This window comes from Peromyscus leucopus, chromosome 8b (assembly GCF_004664715.2).
Source record: "Peromyscus leucopus breed LL Stock chromosome 8b, UCI_PerLeu_2.1, whole genome shotgun sequence".
NCBI lineage: Eukaryota > Metazoa > Chordata > Mammalia > Rodentia > Cricetidae > Peromyscus > Peromyscus leucopus.
The window spans coordinates 623,067-640,457 of record NC_051086.1 but is presented as its reverse complement, the minus strand read 5'-3'; the positions used below and the strand labels follow the sequence as shown (position 1 = coordinate 640,457).

The window sequence follows — 17,391 nt, the reverse complement described above, 5'->3', positions numbered from 1 at the left end:
TCTATCTCAGTGGCTCCAGGCTACTTTATCCAAACCCACGTACTTGAGCCTTTCGGACCTGTTTCCCGGCGTTGACTTGGCAAGCCCTAAGGTTTGTATGTCCGGAGGGGGTGGCTGGCGTTCTCTGGGAGCGCTCAGGCCTTTGTTGTAGCCACTGCTCCCAGGTGACCTAGGTGGACAGGCACGGCAGTGGGCGTGCACACTCTGTGCCTGTTGACTGTGCCGTGGGGCTTGGCCTGCCCCCGGGTGCTCATCTCACTCTTCCGGCTCCAGCCGGTTTCTGTCCTCTTCCCCTTGGGCTCCTCCCTCACCTCCGGCTTGTCTCCAGACACAGCACTGTGTTGGCCAGTTTTGTGTCAACTTCACACAGGAAGCCATCTGGGCGGAGGGACCCTCCCCTCAGCTGAAAAAATTGCCTCCATAAGATTGGGCTGAAGGCAATGTAGAAATGATAACATTTCCCAATAAGCCCTTTTAAGCCAAATGATAGCTGAATTATACATATAAATATTGATTAGATTCTGGATATATTAGAAACATATCTTCATCTGATGTTCAGAGAGCTATGTTTTACTTAAGTTCTGTAAGTGAGATTCTTATTCATCTTCCCCTTCTCTGATTTAAAGCAGACATTTTACTATAGGCTAATCCATAATCTAAAAAGATTTTAGCCTCCCCTCCTGAAAGTACAGCCAGCATTTTCTTTCATCAGCTTGATACAGTACAAATTCTTATCCTAGTAGTGAAATGTTTCACTAAAGCTTGCCCAGTGATTGTGTAAAACCAAAATTTATTATAAACCACAGTCATCTTAGGGTCCCCCCTGCTAGGTAGCCTCCCTGGATCTGTGGTTGCAGTCCTTTGCTTTATATCTAGTATTAGGGCAATTTCTTAATTAGTTATTGTTGGAGGAGGGCCCAGCCCATTGTGGGTGGTGCCATCCCTGGGCTGCTGATACTGGGTTCTATCAGAAAGCAGGCCAAGCCAGGAGGAACAAGCCGGTGAGCAGCTCTCCTCCACGGCCTCCCCATCATGTTCCTGCCCTGTTTGAGTTTTTGCTCTGGCTTCCCTCAATGGATTGTGATTCAGGATATGTCAGCCAAATAAGCCCTCTCCTCCCCAGTTGCTTTGGTCATGGTGTTTCATCACAGCAGTAGAAACCCTAACTAGGACAGACATTGCTACCAGGGACTAAGACCATGAGCCAAAGTCAACCTTACCTTCCTTGTTTTCCTTTGGTATTTTGTCACAATGAAATACAAGCAACTTAACACAGCATCCCGCTGTTGAGAAAAATCCCATGGGATCATCAAGGCATGGAATTCCCACATCCTGAAGCTGGGTTTGGTGGTGCACACCTTTAATCCCAGTGGTGGACTTTTATTAGTTCAAGGACAGCCTGCTCTACACAGTGAGTTCAACAACAGCCAGGGCTATGTAGAGACCCTGTCTCCAGAATAAACAAACAGACAAACAAACAAACAATAAATACCTGAGGAAGAGATACAGTTCATGTTCAGTTTTACACACAGGACTACTAAAACAGAGGGATCAGAGGATGTGCCTAAACTCACACATTGGCAGGGTCTTGCAGGCTAGCAAAAGCAAGAGCTAGCCATTCCCTCCACAGCCCACCCAGTCCACAGTGGAGGCTGACCTGTGTAACCAAGAGGACCGCATGCCCAAAGATGGAGCCGCTGAGCCTGTGGCATGTACACCACAGTGGAAAATGAGTCCATGAGGAGTACGTATGACTTTCATTAGTTGCTTAATGTTACAATGCCCCAGTACCTATCTATCTATCTATCTATTTGTCTGTCTGTCTGTCTGTCTATCTATCTATTTATGCCCTGTATGTGTGCATGGGCACCAGTGGCACAGTGTGCATGTGGGGGTTGAGATGACAACTTGACAAAGAGTCCTCTCCTTCCATCCTGTGGGTCCCAGGGATTGAACTCCAAGTCCCTCCACTTACTGGCAGGCACTATTCATTACCTGTTGAGCCATCTTGTCGGCCTCCACAACTTTTTTTTCTAAATTTTTTGAGACAGGGTTCCTCTGTGTAGCCTTAGCTGTCCTGGCACTCACCCTGTAGCCCAGGCTGGCCTCAAACTCACAGAGATCCACTTGCCTCTGCCTCCCGAGTGCTGGGATTACAGGTGCATCTGGACCCTCAGGTGACAAGAATACAGGGGAAAGTGAGCTCTGCTTCCTCTGGGGAAGGTCAGAGGTCCCAAGGTCAAGGGCCCTAGGCCCTATGGATTTTAACTTCTGGAACTGTGAGTTCCCATTAAATGCTTTCTTTTAAGTCAGCGGGGCCCTGGCCTTTGCCAGTTCTACAGCCTCAGCTAGCTGGCCCTGAGGGGAGGGTGGGGCTGGTTGCTAAGGTTTCAGGTGGTGTGGATCCGGAAGCAGGAAGCAGTGTGAGTTCCCAGGAACCTGGGACTTACCTTGCTTGGGGGAGAGGGCACTAGAGGCACGTGGGGCACTGCAGGCAGCTTTGCTTGGGGGACGAGAAGGTAAGGGGTGGTGGGTGGGCTGCCTGGGTAAGGGTGGCGGGGCGGGGACGGGGGCGCTGAAAGGGCCAGCGGAGGGAGGCGAGACAAGCAGGTCTAGGGAGGATGGTGGAGAGGAACGACAGGGAAGGGAGGAGGTTCCTGGGTCTGGAGCAGAGGGAATAGCAAGAGGAGGAAGAGGGGGGAGGGCTCACCGGGCAGAAGGCAGGGGAGGTGGGCGGGGGGCGGGGTCATCTTAGGGTATGGCCAAGGTTGTGGATGACCTGAGAGGCGTGGACTGAGGTGGCCCTTTGGGGGGCTGGGCCAGGTACCTGAGATGGGACGGTCTGCTGATGAGCTCGGGCAGGAGCTGGAGGCCACTGCACAGGAAGTACTGGGGAGACTGAAGAGCCACCAACTGTTCCAGTCTGAGTGGGACGTCGCCGCCTTTGCGGTCTTTCTCGTATTTGTGGGTGAGTGTGGCTCCTGGTCCCAGGCTCCACCCTGGTGTCGGGGCAGGGGCCACATCTGGATGCCTGTCGGTCTGGTCCCTAGGCACTGTGGTGTTGTTGCTGTTACTGGTTGTCGTTCACTGCTGCTGCTGCTGCTGCTGCAGCCCCTCCCCCAGGCCCCGGAAGGTGAGCCCCGGGAAGGTGAGCCCCGGGAAGGTGAGCCTGGCATGATGAACCTGGGAAGGGGTGGGTGTCCCTCAGGAAGGAGAGCGCCCACAGCAGCCTCCTAAGTGGGACAGGCAGGGGCAGGGTCTGCTGCAGAGGGTTCCGGCAGAGCTTTGGAGTGTTACCCACAGGGCTTCTCTGTCTCTCTTGCAGGAAAAGCCCAAGGGTGTGGATAACTTGGCTCTGGAACCTTAATGCTAGACTTTGGCATGGGTCCTCTGGAAGACAGTAACAAAGTTAATGTTTGCCAAAGCCTGAGTCTCACTGTGTTCTCACGATCGTGTGGTGGTTTATGATGCACATGTGGTTCCCTCTTGGACGAAGGGCCTGAACTCCCAGACTGACTCTTACCACCACCCCACAGGGCCACTCTGCAGCCAGGGAGGGGTCCCTTTCTCAAGGGTGTGTTCTGCCTGGGCACAGCCTGTGATGCCAGCGCTCAAGAGGCTGAGGCAGGATTGTCAACACCAGGCCAGACTCGACTTCAAAGGCCTTGACATGGTGTTGAGTGGGGGCATCAGGTGACAGGAACATGGGAGGCCATTGATGACCGGGTCCTTCAAGCAGGTCCCTACTAAGCAGGGAGACAGACAGAAAACAGGGCTCCGGTCCAAATCTGATCTTTATTTCTTAGAGGTGGGGTGAGGTCACAGAAGAAACCATCCCAGCACTGCTGCTTATTCACAGGGCTGCTCCCCCTGCCGGGGCCCCTCTTCCTCCCTGCAACTCCCACCCCTCACTAATGGGAGCTGAGAGAGTGGGAGACAGGAGAGCCCCGGGCCTGGTCCCACCCTCGGTCCAAAGGTACCCAGAGAACTCAGGAAGGCAGGGTTAGGAGCATGGCCACACCTCAGCCCACCTACTCGACTGCCCTCCCCCACCCTAACAACCCAGCTGGCACCCCTTTCTCCAGGGGCCCCTAATATTCCAGCAGTGCGAGAATGTGTCACAGGGTGGTGAGGAGGGAGAGCAGTAACTTGGGGGTGCCTGCAGTGACAGGCACTACGGGGGTTATGTGTTGGGGAGAAGGACTACAAGGCAAGGCTACCCTCCGGGGGGGATCCTGGCAGGTGCCTGCTCAGAAGGGCCGGGAGCTCCAGTAGCTGGAAAACACAGAGATCTGCAGAGGGTGGGGGTGTGGTCAGTGGGGTGCTGTACCCCCAGAGCCCAGGTGAGATGTCAAGGTCACAGAAGGGATCACATCTGGGAACTGCTGCCAGCTGACCGGTGTGTTCAGTACGACCCGACGGGCTTTACAACCCGGGGGCCCTGAGGAAGTGTGACGTGGCCCCTGAATGCCCCCCTGCCCCACTTGCCCTGGACACACCTTGTCTTTGAGCTGCTGGCAGAGCTGCAGGGAGACGGTGAAGTACACCAGGGCGTCGTTGAGCCAGGGGACCACGCACTCTACCTTGTGGACATGGCTCACTTCCAGGCGCTGGGAGCCCCACTCACTGGGGAGAGATGAGAAGTGGAGCCCCGAAGGCAGACCTGGACCCGGTCCCCAGGACCCAGTCCCCAGCATGCAGAGGGGAGGAGGGAGAGGCCCTAGGACCCCTCAATGTATACTCACAACATGGCCCCGGGGCTGTGGAGCACCGCACCTCCAGAGGGGCGGAAGTTCTAGGCAGAAGACCAGAGTCCCTGAGGTCCCGATGGGGAGTCCCCAGCAGGGCTGGAGTCGGGGCAGTGGGGGGCGGGGAGAACTTTACCTTGGTGGAGGTGGGCTGCAGGGCATGCAGCTGGTACACGGTGAGGCACAGCTTGTTGAGGTTGATGTAGACGTTGACCAGCAGGTCAGAGGGTAGGGTGGGTGCAAACATCCGCTGGGGGAGGGGAGAGGGGGGGTGAGGCCCTCTCTCACTTCAGGCTGCACCACTACAGGGTATGGAATTACCTGGGGGGGGGACCCCAGCCCTGTTCCCAGGTGCTTCCCCATAGGCTGGGGCACCAGAGGCTCCCCAAGTGTCCCCACAATCTCCTTGGGCTGCTAGGTTGGAAGCCACTGGCTGACATATTGGAGGCAGGATGCAGGGTGGAGGCCAAGAACTCAACCCAGAAAACTGTCCAGGCCCAGATCTCCCACTGGCTGGGCTCCCCGGCAGGGACGTTTCTCTTGGGGCCGGGGATGTCTGAAGTACGAACCGTGAGGCCGCTGGCAGCAATCTCGGGCAGGGTGAGGGTGGCTGGGGTAGTGAGCCGGTTTCTGGCTCTGGTCAGTTGCAACATCACAGCATCCATGAGCTGGGAAGGGGTAGGCCATCACTGCTACTTGGGCAGTAGCAGCTGGGGGCCCTCGTGTCCCACCCCCTGGCATCAGTGGTCAACACCTGGAGCTTCCGCTCCTGCCAGGTGACCACAGTTCCCAGGCTAACCTGCAGCTCCAGCAGGGGTGCTTGCCGTTCTGAGGGTCTGTTACCTGGAGGGTCTTAGAGAAAAAGCTAGAGTCCTGGGCATCTGAGTCAGCTGTCCCCACAGACCATGTGGCCCTGTTCTGTGACAGGTTTTTACTGTCGCCACCACTGCAATAGGACTACTAACAGGTGGATCTGGGGGCACTTCACCTGAGTGATTACAGCTAAGTGTCATGACAGGTGAGCTTTGAACATGTGAGCAAATGGGGGCTTAGGGTAGCAAAGAACTTAAGGTTGCCCATCTCACGTCAAGGCCCGGGGACTGAAGCCAAGCCTGATCCTGCAATCCAGGCTATAAGCCAATAACTGTGGCCAGGCCAGTGAGCACTGGTTGAGGAAGGAGCAGCTTCCATCAAAGCCTGAGGACATGGGGTTGGCTGGTGCTGTTCGGGGTAAGGACAGGAAGAGTCACCTTGAGGACCTCGGCTCCTGTCTTGAACTGGTAGCTCTCATCCCGGTTTGCCAGGAGGTAAATCGCTTGGCTCACATGGTTCCTGGCATCCTGGATCTGGGAACAGCCCCCACCACCCACATAACCAAAGCCTGTTAGTTTCAGAGGAACCACATTTTTGGGTTCTCAGCTTGATCCTATAACACAGGACCCCACTTGATGGGCTAACCTCTCGGGAGAAGGTAGTGCCACCTATGGTCACAATACCCTCCAGAGCTGTAGTCTTTGCAGTTGGATGGCTAGCTAGGCTCCGGATAACCCTGGCCGCCAAGGCTCACTGGCTCTTGGCCCTGTGTAGTTCACTGCTCAAAAGACAACCCCAGTACACCCTCAAAGTAATAAACCTGCAGGGCTCAAGGGAGGACACAAGGGAGAGACCTGTGAACTCCCTGTGAACCAAGACAGCCACAGGATTGGGTAGTCGTGGCACACCCCTTTAATCCCAGCATTCAAGAGGCAAAGACAGGTGGATCTCTGAGTTCAAGGCCAGCCTGGTCTACAGAGAAAGTTCCAGGACAGCTAGGAATATACAGAGAAACCCCGTCTCAAAAAAAAAAAAAAAAAAAAAAAAAAAAAAAAAAAAAAAAAAGCCTTTAATCCCAGCACTCGGAAGGCAGAGCCAGGCCGATCTCTGAGTTCGAGGCCAGCCTGGTCTACAGAGTGAGATCCAGGACAGGCTCCAAAATTACACAGAGAAACCCTGTCTCGAACAAAACAAACAAAAGAAAGCCACAGGGGTAGGAAAGAGTAGGGCTCCAGACAGAGCAGCACACACAGGCAAAGGCCCTGGGTATGGATCAGCTTTAGGCCAGGGTGTGTATATAAATGATCATGTGTGGCCTATGGCGTATGGGTAGGCAGGAGGCCTTTGTATGATCCCAGGTACATGGGAAGCCCCTCTTGAGTTAAGTGACATTCAAAGGGACCTTCAGCTGTCCTCACGTGGCCAAAGTCACAAAGGTAGGGCCAGTTTCACATCCCTCACGTGAAGCAGGCTCTGAGGCCCCAAGGCACCACCACCCCAGTTCTGCTAGGAAACAGTCTCCTATGTTTGCTGTGGTCACTAAGTCCCTAGGCCAGACTTCACCACAGAAGGCCCGGGGAGGCCTTAGCTCGGGCCTGCCGTGGGGCTGAACCGGGCGGGCAGTGGACCTCACCTGCTGCAGCTTCCATTGCTTGTCCTCCCGGAAGGCAAAGTGTAACAGCTGGTTGTTCCGAGGCATCTTCAAGTTCACATCCTATGGGTCAGGGTGTGATAAGCAGGCAGAGGTACGTACCCCTGTCCTCCTGACCCCCCGAGCCAGGAATGCAGTAGGTGGGTGGCTGAGGCCCCAGGCACTTTGGGGTTAAGTGAACAGGAACGCCAAGAAACAGGAACTCAGGTCCAGGCGAACCACAGAGCAGTGAAAGGGGAAAAAGTTAGAAAGGGAAGGTCTAGAGAGGAGGAGAGTGCTGTAAACTCAGGACTGAGCCACAGAAGGGACTATCCTCCATGCCTTGAGGCCTTGTCTAGTCCATCGTCCATAGCTAGGCTGCCAGTGCTCACATTTCACAGGGTCCAGATGCCAGGCTGAGCTAAGTGTGAAGTCACCCACTTCCTGTCCCTCGTTGAATCTATATGCCTATCTCATGAGGTAGTGTGAGGGTTGCTTGTCAGGTTACAGACTAGAAGGAAACAGGTCCAGAGAGCACAGGGTCCTGCCCAGAGTCTCACAGCTAGCTAGTGGCTAGCTAAGGGGCCAGCACCATCCCGCTCACCAGCAGGACTGTTAGGGAATGAACAGGGCGGGCTCCGGGGGACTCACCGCCTGGCTGAGGGCATCCCCCTGCAGAGTCAGCACGCCCTTCACCTGGTCTGTGCTGTAACACACACGGGTCAGACCGGGGCCTGCTGCTGCCAGCACTGCCTCCCCAAACCTCCTGGCCAACCCAGCTCACCCACAGCTGCCCAGGATGAAGTTCTCCTGCTTGGTAGCTCCCTCTGTGCTGGGGCCTGGGAGAGTGAAGCGGAGAGAGGCCTCCTGTGGAAGACAGGGCAGTCTCAGCACCTCAGTCAGTCTGGCCAGTGCTGCATTCCCAAGCCCTAGATATACCTTGCCAGATTAGCTAGGGAAAGGACAAGGTGGGCAGGTCTGACCTGGCTCCTAACCTTTGCCCTACCAAGCCTCTAAGACTCTGTGAGCTCAGACCTGTTCATTCCACAGCCCTGAGTGGCCATCAGGAGCAGCCAGGTAGGAACACAGAACAGAGAGGCACATTACTTAGCTAACTGGAGTGCTGTGATCCGAGGTTGGGAGCAGAGGTATGGAGTCATACAGTAGTCATAGTAACATGCTTTCCTAGGTCACCGTGCTAGGTATTTTGTGAGATGGTTTATTCATCTTCACAGCAGCTCTGCGAGCAGGTTAGGGTGAGGGACCAGGCTCAGAGATGTGGGTAACTTGGCTGAGACCACACTGCAGGGCGGGGAATCCTTCACAGCTTGGATTATCTATCAGTTTTTGTTTTGAGACAGTGTTTCATTATGTAGCCCAGGGCTAGTTTCTAACTCGTGATCTTAGCCTCACCCTCCCGAGTGATGGGATTACAAGCGTTCACCACCACCCTGCTCATAGATGACATGTCACTGTTTCAAAGTTAGTCCTCACTCAAGACCCCGCGTTAACCCTGGGGTCTAAGACCTCGCTGCACACACACACACACACACACACACACACACACACACACACGCCACCTTGCCTGAGTCTGGACTGTAACTCTTCTGAGAGCGTGTGTATCTGAAGGCAATCACGTTCAGCAGCCGCCGCCGCGGGACCGGTGGAAAGAGGGATGGCAGGCCGGGCGTGACCGGCGCTTACCTTGAGGATGTCCTGCAGCTGTCTTAGCACGGCGTGCACCTCAGCGTTCAGCAACCAGCGGAACTCCTCCTCCTGCGGACAGCTCGGCGTCAAACCCGTCCGTCCCTGGCCCCCGCCACCCACGGCCCGCGCCTCACCAGCACTGCCCGCTCCGCAGCGCTCGCAGCCATCGCGGTCGCCATCGTCGCGGCCGCGCGCCTTCTCTGAGGTCCGTAGTCTGGAGCTTCGTGCGCCGTGCCCGCCCCTTCTCCTCCTCCCACGACTGATTGGCAGATCCAGCACAAGCCCCGCCCCCAAGCCGGTACGCCTCCCACAACCAGCGACTGCTCCTGGGTAAGCAGGAGGCGGGCGGGCCACGCTTCACGGCCCATCCGCCCTCTTTAACCCTTGTTCTCCAGCAGGGGCGGGGCGCTACGGCAACCAACCTAGCTCTCCTGCTTACTGATTGGGCAGCGGGGCCGCCCCTCACTGCGCCGTCCCTGCATCGTCCCGCCAGGTGGCGCCCGCCCCGTAGGGACGCAGAGGGAGGGCTCAGCCGGGCTGACATTGGAAGGCCTGGTCATGGATGCCCTCTGGCTCCCACTCTAGGTCCCCAAAGCGCTCTGGCACAAGTGGCACAGCTGTGGTACCAAGAAATGTTTTATTTTTCTTTTTTCTTGCAGTAGCTTTGTTAATTGCACAAAATCATGTTTTGTTTTTGCCATTTAAACATTATCACACAATCCTATTCTGAAGGACAAATGCTCATTAAAAACAAAGCGAAAATAAAAATTCACAACCTTAATCACCTAGATTTGTCATTAAAAGGAAAAGGGGGAGGAGGGGCTTTCTTACAGGCATTTTCACAATGTCACATTTTCTCCTTAAAAGGGAAGGATTTCAAAACGAAAGGTGAAATAGCTTAAACAGAAATAGTCATAAAAAGGAACTTTACAGAATTGTCAACAATATTAAGACAACATTGACTAACCGGTTTCCTTACAGCATCTTCCCAACCCCCGACCCCCCGGACCAAGACAGGATGTGTCCAGACAGAAGAAGGGCCAGCATCCCAGTGAATGCGCACTTGTGCTGAACCCCACAGCATTCGCTGCTCCATGCCCATGTCCTGAGATCCTTATCCCAGGTCTTTCCCAGTGGAAAGTCTAAATTGCAGCTTTGGAAATCCAAACTCATGAGGAGGAAGGCAGACACCCCTCAGGCGATTTCTCTCCTGGGCCACTCTAAGCCTCTCTGGTCCCATCTCCAAGGAGAAATGCTAGGGCCGACAGATGACTGGGTTCCACCTCTGAGGGCAGTTAGGTTACTAGAACAGGACCCAGTTTTCTTCTGTCCCAACAAACCCAGGACTTACTTGGAACCATTGATACTGGCAGAAGTGAGGTTCTGCCTCAAAAGCCCAGCCTATGAAATGCTCATCTGTGAAATGTTTATTATTGGTGTTGGTTAGGCTGGGTCTGGGCCAAAACAGGATGGGACAGAAATACTATCTCCATGGGAGGAAAGGGAGAGAGGCATGCAGGGGCCCTGTGTAGAGCAGGCTGAATAGGTGGCCTGGCAGAGGAGACTGCCGTTAACGGAAAGAGGGAGGAGCCCCCCCACTGCTCCTAGTGCCCTCAAGACCCTTTCCCATGGGCTGGAATGCAAATCCAAACAAAACCTCCTGGAAGAGCAAGCTCCAGCCACAGAGCCAGCAGCCAGGGAGCCGGAGCCAGTGGGCTCTGCTCCCCCTAAAGAGGTGTCTGTGTGGTCATGCTGATCTCTCTTCAGTTCACAAAGGCGTTCTGGGAACTGCTGCATAATGGTAGTGTCTACAGGAAAATCCTCCTCAGCTGGAGGCCCACAGAGCCTCCTTTGGGAGTCTGCTGGTTCATGATGGCTCAGGGGCCTCTCCTTCAAGGGGTCCAGTGGGGGCCGCCATGGACCCTCTGCCGGCCTCTTTCCTGGGGAGGTTAAGAGAAGGCTTCCTGTGCTCCCTGCCAATTCTAGTTCCACTAGTCCCTTGACCAGAAGGGGGCTGAGATAAGACAAGCTTGGAAGAAGAACAGCCAGGCAGCAGTTTCTGGGCAGCTTCTATCCTGGGGTGGGTAAGAGTGTGTGTGTGTGTGTGTGTGTGTGTGTGTGTGTGTGTGTGTGTGTGTGTGTGAAAGAGACAGAGAACACAAGAGAAACAGAGAGAGAAAATACACAGCCTCCTGCTCCAGGGCCAATGCCCAGCTCAAGAGCTTCGTCACAGCCACCTGTGGAGATCCTCAAATCCCTGCCCAGGGCCGCAGGGAGGGAGAGTGCTGCTGTTTACTGTGCTGATGCAAGTCTCAAAGTCTGTATAAAAGGAAATGGAGACAGGTGACTGGTCCAGAGCTAAGTCCCAGAACCCTGACCCCACATTGGGAAGAGAGGCCAGAGGGAAGATGGGAGGGGTAGATGGGTGGACAAGGCTTAGTGTATGTAGGCTCGGTACACGGCAGACATATCATTGTCAGACTGGTCCAGTGCCTTGGCTCTTTTGTATACCTGGAAAAAAAGAGGCAGATGTCAATCTCTAGCTACAGAGCTACTGTGTAGAGACCCAGCCCTGATACTTGGAGGCATTTCCAGATGATTCTTGCCTGTTGCTTAGCAGGCAGAACCTGGAGCTTGGGATGTCTGGGTATAAATCCTGGCTTGATGTGGGGCAAATGTCCCAGCTTCCGTGGGGCTTCTGCTACAGCTTGATCTGCAGAAGCAACAGTCATAACCCGCATGACTTTACTCAGAGGAGTACATGTACTCAGAGACGTGAAGTGTTCAGTGCCTTTAGGAGTGGTGGTGGCAGCCCTCAATACAGAACAAAAAGTAATGTTTTACTGTCCCCAGGGCCACTGTGCCCTACTGTTCCTGCTGCATGGAATACTTTCTTAAAAATGGTTGGCACCTCTTAACCAACTTTACAAAGGCTCCTTTGAGCCCCTGATCAACATAGCAGCTGTGTGCCCTTTGAATTACCTGCTACCTGTAAATGTTATTTTATTATTTCGTATGTCTGTGCACCATCTGTGTGCCTGGTATTCTTAGAGGCCAAAAAAGGGTGTTGGATCCTCTGGAACTGGAGTTACAGACAGTTGTGAACTGCCCTGAGGGTGCTGGGAATTGAACCCAGGTCCTCTGCAAAGCAGCCATCGCTCTTAACTCCTGAGCCATCAGCCCCAGTGTTTGAGTTTTACTGTTGTTTGCAACAGGGCTTTCCTGTAGAGCCTACAATGACCTCATGTTTTTTTTTTTTTTTTTTTTTTTTTCCTCTTCTCACTATGTAGCCCCCTGGCTGTCCTGGAACTCAATATGTAGACCACGTTGGCCTTGAATTCTGCAGTGTCTTGCCTCTGTTTCTAGAGAGCTGGGATTAAAGATGTGTGATATCATATACAGCTTTTTATTTTTTGTCTACATCCTAAGCTTGTTTTGAACTGAAGATATAACTGAAGATGATCTTGAACTCCTGATTTCCCTGCCTCTACTTCCCATGTGCTGAGATCACAAGCATAGGGCACAATATCATGCCCGGTTTATTAATCCCCCCCACCCCACCCCCAAGACAGAGTTTCTCTGTAAGTCTTTTTTTATTTTTTTTAAATTTATTTATTATGTATACAGCATGTATGACTGCAGGCCAGAAGAGGGCACCAGATCTCATTGCAGATGGTTGTGAGCCACCAAGTGGTTGCTGGGAATTGAACTCAGAACCTCTGGAAGAGCAGTCATTGCTCTTAACCTCTGAGCCATCTCTCCAGCCCTCTCTGTAACAGTCTTGTTGTCCTGGAACTAGCTCTGTAGACCAGGCTGGCCTTGAACTCACAGAGATCTGTCTTGTTTATTAATTTTTATTATTATTTTTTAAAGACAGGGTCTTACTATGTAGCCCTGGCTGACCTAGAACTCATTATGTAGACCAGGCTGGCTTCAAACTTACTAAGATCAGACTGGATATGCCTTCTGAGTGCTGGAATTAAATTATTTTATGTCCGCCGGGGTGGGGGGGGCGGTGGTGGTGGTGGCGGCGGCGGCGGCTATGGCTGTGGCTGCGGCTGCGGCACACGCCTTTAATCCCAGCACTCGGGAGGCAGAGGCAGGTAATCTCTGTGAGTTCGAGGCCAGCCTGGGCTACCAAGTCAGTTCCAGGAAAGGCGCAAAGCTACACAGAGAAACCCTGTCTCAAAAAAACAAAAGAAGAAAAAAGAAAAAAAAATATGGATGCTCTGCCTGCATCTGGGCACATTCTTAACTGCTGAGCCTTCTCTCCAGCACAGCCTACCCCCTCCCCAACTCTTTCCTACACTCTGAAATTTTTACTTGTTTAAAAGCTTCCAGCTCATTTTCTATTTCCTCCATTAAACTGTAAGTACTGTGAAGAAGATGAGAGCTGCCTGTATACCAGCATGTTCCCAGAAGCTAGAACATGTTCTGGCAACAGCAGTCATCTAAGACTCTAGTCACATAAAAGCTTGAAAAGAATCAAAGCCACTGCGTGACAGGCAGCAGGCACCCAGTTTTGCTGAAGTGATATGCTTGGCTATCCACAGGGCAGCTGAACAGTCTAAGCAGAGCCACTATAAAGGAGAATACATATAGCTCTGGTGAATCTGTTAATGTAGGAGCTTTCTTTCTTTTTTTCTTTTTTCTTTTGGTTTTTTGAGACAGGGTTTCTCTGTGTAGCTTTGTGCCTTTCCTGAATCTCGCTCTGTAGACCAGGCTGGCCTCGACCTCACAGAGATCTGCCTGCCTCTGCCTCCCACCCAAGTGCTGGGATTAAAGGCGTGCACCACCACCACCACCACCACCACCACCACCACCACCACCACCACCACCACCACCACCACCACCACCACCACGCTAATGTAGGAGCTTTCTAGACCAAGCACCAAGAATACCATCGCTGGCAGGAATGTGATAAGAATTTTTTTTTTTTGAGACAGGGTTTCTCTGTGTAACAGCCCTGGCTGTCCTGGAACTAACTCTGTAGACCAGACAGATCCGCCTGCCTCTGCCTCCTGAGTGCTGGGATTAAAGGCTACACCACTGCCCGGTTTGATAAGGGCAGCTGAAAGGAATAATGCCAGAGAAACCTCATTTTTAACAAAGAACAGAAAGATGGAAACAGTTATCTAGAGGAACTAGTTGAGGAACTATGGGTAGGGACGAGTATGTGGTAAAGTGAACAAGGTGGTTGGGTTTTTGTTTTTTTGCAAATTGGCATAGGATGAATTCTGAGGTCATCAAGTTAAGGTATGAATACTGACAACAACCACTACCGAAAAGCAAAGTACTGTCAAAAAGCCAAGTTATGAATGAAAGTGAAATTCTACCACACACAGAGATAACCTTAGAGAGGATGAGAAAGAAGGAAGAGATGAAGAAAGGGACTGACAGAAACAAATGTTAAAAGGACAGCTCCAGATATCGGGGCACATGCTAATGGGAACCTGCCCTCAGGGTCTTGTGCAGTGCAGAGCCTGAACACACATGATCCAGGGGTCTCACAATCCATGTTCTAGTGTGAAATGAACCAAAATTCTGCAGCCAGAGCAGAAACAACCTGGACCCACTAAGACGCTCTCCCAGCACTAGCCCTATAAAGAACCCTTCCTAACCACATCTAAGATGAGTTTTATGAAGAAGCTGCAAATACCAAAGCAATTCCCTGCCAAGAGCACCCTGTTGGAAACTAAATTGGGGATGCAGAGATGGCTCAGTGGTGAAGAGCACTTGGTGCTCTTGTAGAGGCCTGCGTTAAGTGGCTCACAACTGCCTCTATCTCCAGGGGGGGTCTGACATCTTTGGTCTCTGTGGATACCAGCATTCATGTGCACACATCATCAAAAATAAATCTTTTGATCTTCTGGTTTTTTGAGATAGGGTTTCTCCATGTAGTTTTGGTACCTGCCCTGGATCTCACTCTGTAGACCAGGCTGGCCTTGAACTCACAGAGATCCGCCTGGCTCTGCCTCCCGAGTGCAAATCAATCTTTTTTTAAAGTGATTAAACGGAAACTAAAATCCCAGCTCCTTCAGCGATTGATGGGAGGGATGTGTGAGGCCAGGCATAAAGCAGCAGCCAGGACCGCAGGGCTCTTTTTCCAAAAGAGAGTCTCCAAAGTAACCATGCACTGTAACATGCTCCAGTATACGGAGTGACGTGAATGGACAGAGCACTGCAACATGGATGGCGATGCAAGCCCCAACAGGCCATGGAAACACGACACGATTCAGTCAGGAATGCTGAAATACACCTGTAATCTGAGCACTATGGACACTGAGGCAGGAGGATTCTGAATTTGAGATTAGTCTGGGCTACCTAATGAGATTCAAGACAGCCTGAGCTATAAAATGAAATCCTCTATGAGGAGGGCAGAATTAAAGGAGAGTAACAGGAATTCCAGTCTCAGCTGAACTATGAGCACAGTTGCCCACTCTGATAATAACTGAACAACACAAACCAGCCACTGCACAGACTCACATTCCGTTTTCAACTTCTTTTGTGGCAATAGGGACTGAACCGCGTCTTGTGCGTGTTAGCTGAGTACTCTACCGAGAAACACCATCTTCACTCCTCCTGTCTGTTTTTTCAATAACTATTTCTGAGACTGACTCTTACTAAGTTGTGCAGGCTGGCCTTGAACCTTCTGCTTCAGCTTCCTGAGTAGCTAAGGCTACAGGTATGAACTGCTATACCTGGATAGGCAAACTTTAGAATAATCCACAGAGCAAAGAAGAAATCATGAAGAAAATAATAACAATCAATTACTGTGGTTCAGAAGGGAATGTACAGCTCTCAGGCTCATGTCATAGGTAGGTCTAGAACTGTTGCCTAGGGTTCCTCCTTCAGGACTACACAGAAAGACTCCAGATCCTAATTTAAAGACAGAAACAGCGCAATTCTACACATGGTGTTCTTTTCCTTTCTTGGCTCAGTGTAGTGAGAATAGAATATAAAAATTTAGCCAGGTGGTGGTAGCACATGCCTTTGACCCCAGCACTAGGGAAGGAGAGGCAGGAGGATCTCTTGAGTACAAGGTCTACAGAGTGAGTTCCAGGCAGCTAGGACTACACAGAGAAACTCTGTCTCAAAAAACCAAAAGGTAAAAAAACCAAAAACCAAAACAAAGAAAACTTAAGAATCAGGTGTAGGGTACACACCTGTAATCCCAGCACTCAGGGGGTCTAACAAGATCCTGTTCAATAACATGGGAAGAAAAGCTAAGCAAGCAGGACAGAAATAACAACTAACGGAAAGAATCTAGGGCCTGGACCACTTGATGTCAAGTTACCTCATTGGCTGCAGCTGCCATGGGGGTGGGGTGGTTGACTGCATCACCCAGTGCAATAGCCAGGCGGAGATCCTTCTGAATGTACTTCAGGTAGAAGTCAGGTTTAAAGTTTCCTTGGAGGATATCTGAGGAGGGAAAGCCATTCATCAGAAGTTTAAAGACCTACATGAAAAGCGTGCCTTACAGGATCATGTTCACCTCCAGTATTGCCAAAAGGCATAGCCCTGCTCCTCTCCATCTCCTAAAGACTGGGAGCTCCAGTCTGGGGCTCAAAAACCTTTCACTGTGTCCCTGGGCATCCTCTGCCTGGGTCAAGGACTGACTAGAAAGGGGGCTCCTTTAACATAATGAGCCATGAAAGGACTCTCTCCTGGATGGTCTGGCCCAGCTGCTCAGTTCTAAAGAAAACAAAAATGCAAGACAAGAGGCCACTTACTTTGGCACTTCTGGTCCAGGAAGATGCTGGCCAACTGTCCCTGATTGAGGATGTCCAAGAGTGTTTGCTGTGACTGGCCTGTCACCTGGGCCAGTGTCAGCCCCTCAGCGATGGTAGCCATGAAGCTCCCTTGGACCATGTTCACAATCAGCATCATCTTGGCTGCATTGCCAACTTCACCTGCAGGGTAAAGGTCATGTCTCAAGAATCCTATAGGCAGGTCATCTCTAGCTGCCCTCACCATGCACTCTGAAAACTTCTTTCATCTGTCCTGGATAGGACGGGTTCCTTTTTCTCCCAGGTACTAATTGTGCCTGGAAAAAGAAGCCTTCTTTCATGGAGCCTGGTGAGAAGGCCACACAGGACAGACACTGTCACCAATGTGCTCCCGTGCCCCCAAGCCTTCAGGTCCAACATGTCCAGACAGGTGGGCAGATATATTACCTAAAAAGAAGGAAGTCTTCCCCATTGCCTGGAAGCAGCTGCTGCAGTCCTCATACAAGCCCCTGTCTCCAGCTGCTAAGATCACCAACATCCCGTCATTGGACAGTTGCTGATTCCCTGAGACTGGGGCTTCCAGAAAGCGCCCCCCTCTGGATACAATCACCTGTAAGGAAAGCCACAGCTTCTGATGGGTCTTGCTTCTCCAAATATGGAGGAAGAAACACAGGGGTCATAGTGCCTCATCATAGGGTATGTTAGCATGTGGCTATCTACATTAAGGTTCCAAAGCCTACTACTACTATAGTGGGTCAGATAG

General features: G+C 52.1%; 3 protein-coding genes across 9 annotated transcripts in view; 1 reads left to right on the top strand and 2 right to left on the bottom strand.

The window, feature by feature from the left end:
• The first annotated feature begins 2,389 nt into the window (after positions 1-2,389).
• Smim22 (small integral membrane protein 22) lies at positions 2,390-3,424 on the top strand. 3 transcript variants are annotated; one of them, XM_028894783.2, is made up of 4 exons: positions 2,390-2,519; positions 2,824-2,968; positions 3,051-3,148; positions 3,326-3,424. In XM_028894783.2, the coding sequence occupies exons 2-4, from the start codon at positions 2,833-2,835 to the stop codon at positions 3,365-3,367; spliced, it is 276 nt and encodes a 91-aa protein (XP_028750616.1). In that variant the 5' UTR covers positions 2,390-2,519; positions 2,824-2,832; the 3' UTR covers positions 3,368-3,424. The 3 variants fall into 3 exon arrangements, with proteins under 3 accessions (XP_028750616.1, XP_037056652.1, XP_037056653.1); XM_037200757.1 differs by having other exon boundaries at positions 3,051-3,163; XM_037200758.1 differs by having other exon boundaries at positions 2,391-2,519; positions 3,051-3,133.
• A 352-nt stretch (positions 3,425-3,776) lies between these two features.
• Rogdi (rogdi atypical leucine zipper) lies at positions 3,777-9,143 on the bottom strand. The gene is made up of 11 exons (XM_028894781.2): positions 9,033-9,143; positions 8,896-8,967; positions 7,976-8,058; positions 7,843-7,897; positions 7,195-7,275; positions 5,999-6,094; positions 5,318-5,416; positions 4,885-4,998; positions 4,746-4,795; positions 4,500-4,626; positions 3,777-4,292 (listed from the first exon to the last, which is right to left on the bottom strand). The coding sequence occupies exons 1-11, from the start codon at positions 9,075-9,077 to the stop codon at positions 4,251-4,253; spliced, it is 864 nt and encodes a 287-aa protein (XP_028750614.1). The 5' UTR covers positions 9,078-9,143; the 3' UTR covers positions 3,777-4,250.
• Positions 9,144-9,516: 373 nt separating this feature from the next.
• Glyr1 (glyoxylate reductase 1 homolog) overlaps positions 9,517-17,391 on the bottom strand; it is a 39,894-nt gene continuing 32,019 nt past the window's right edge. For all 5 annotated transcript variants that reach the window (XM_037200755.1, XM_037200756.1, XM_028894780.2 and 2 more), the window contains 4 exons: positions 17,076-17,238; positions 16,632-16,811; positions 16,196-16,320; positions 9,517-11,409 (listed from right to left, as the gene is read on the bottom strand). In XM_037200755.1, the coding sequence (XP_037056650.1) occupies positions 11,335-11,409; positions 16,196-16,320; positions 16,632-16,811; positions 17,076-17,238 (543 nt within the window). In that variant the 3' untranslated portion in view covers positions 9,517-11,334. The remainder of the gene's footprint in view (positions 11,410-16,195; positions 16,321-16,631; positions 16,812-17,075; positions 17,239-17,391) is intronic.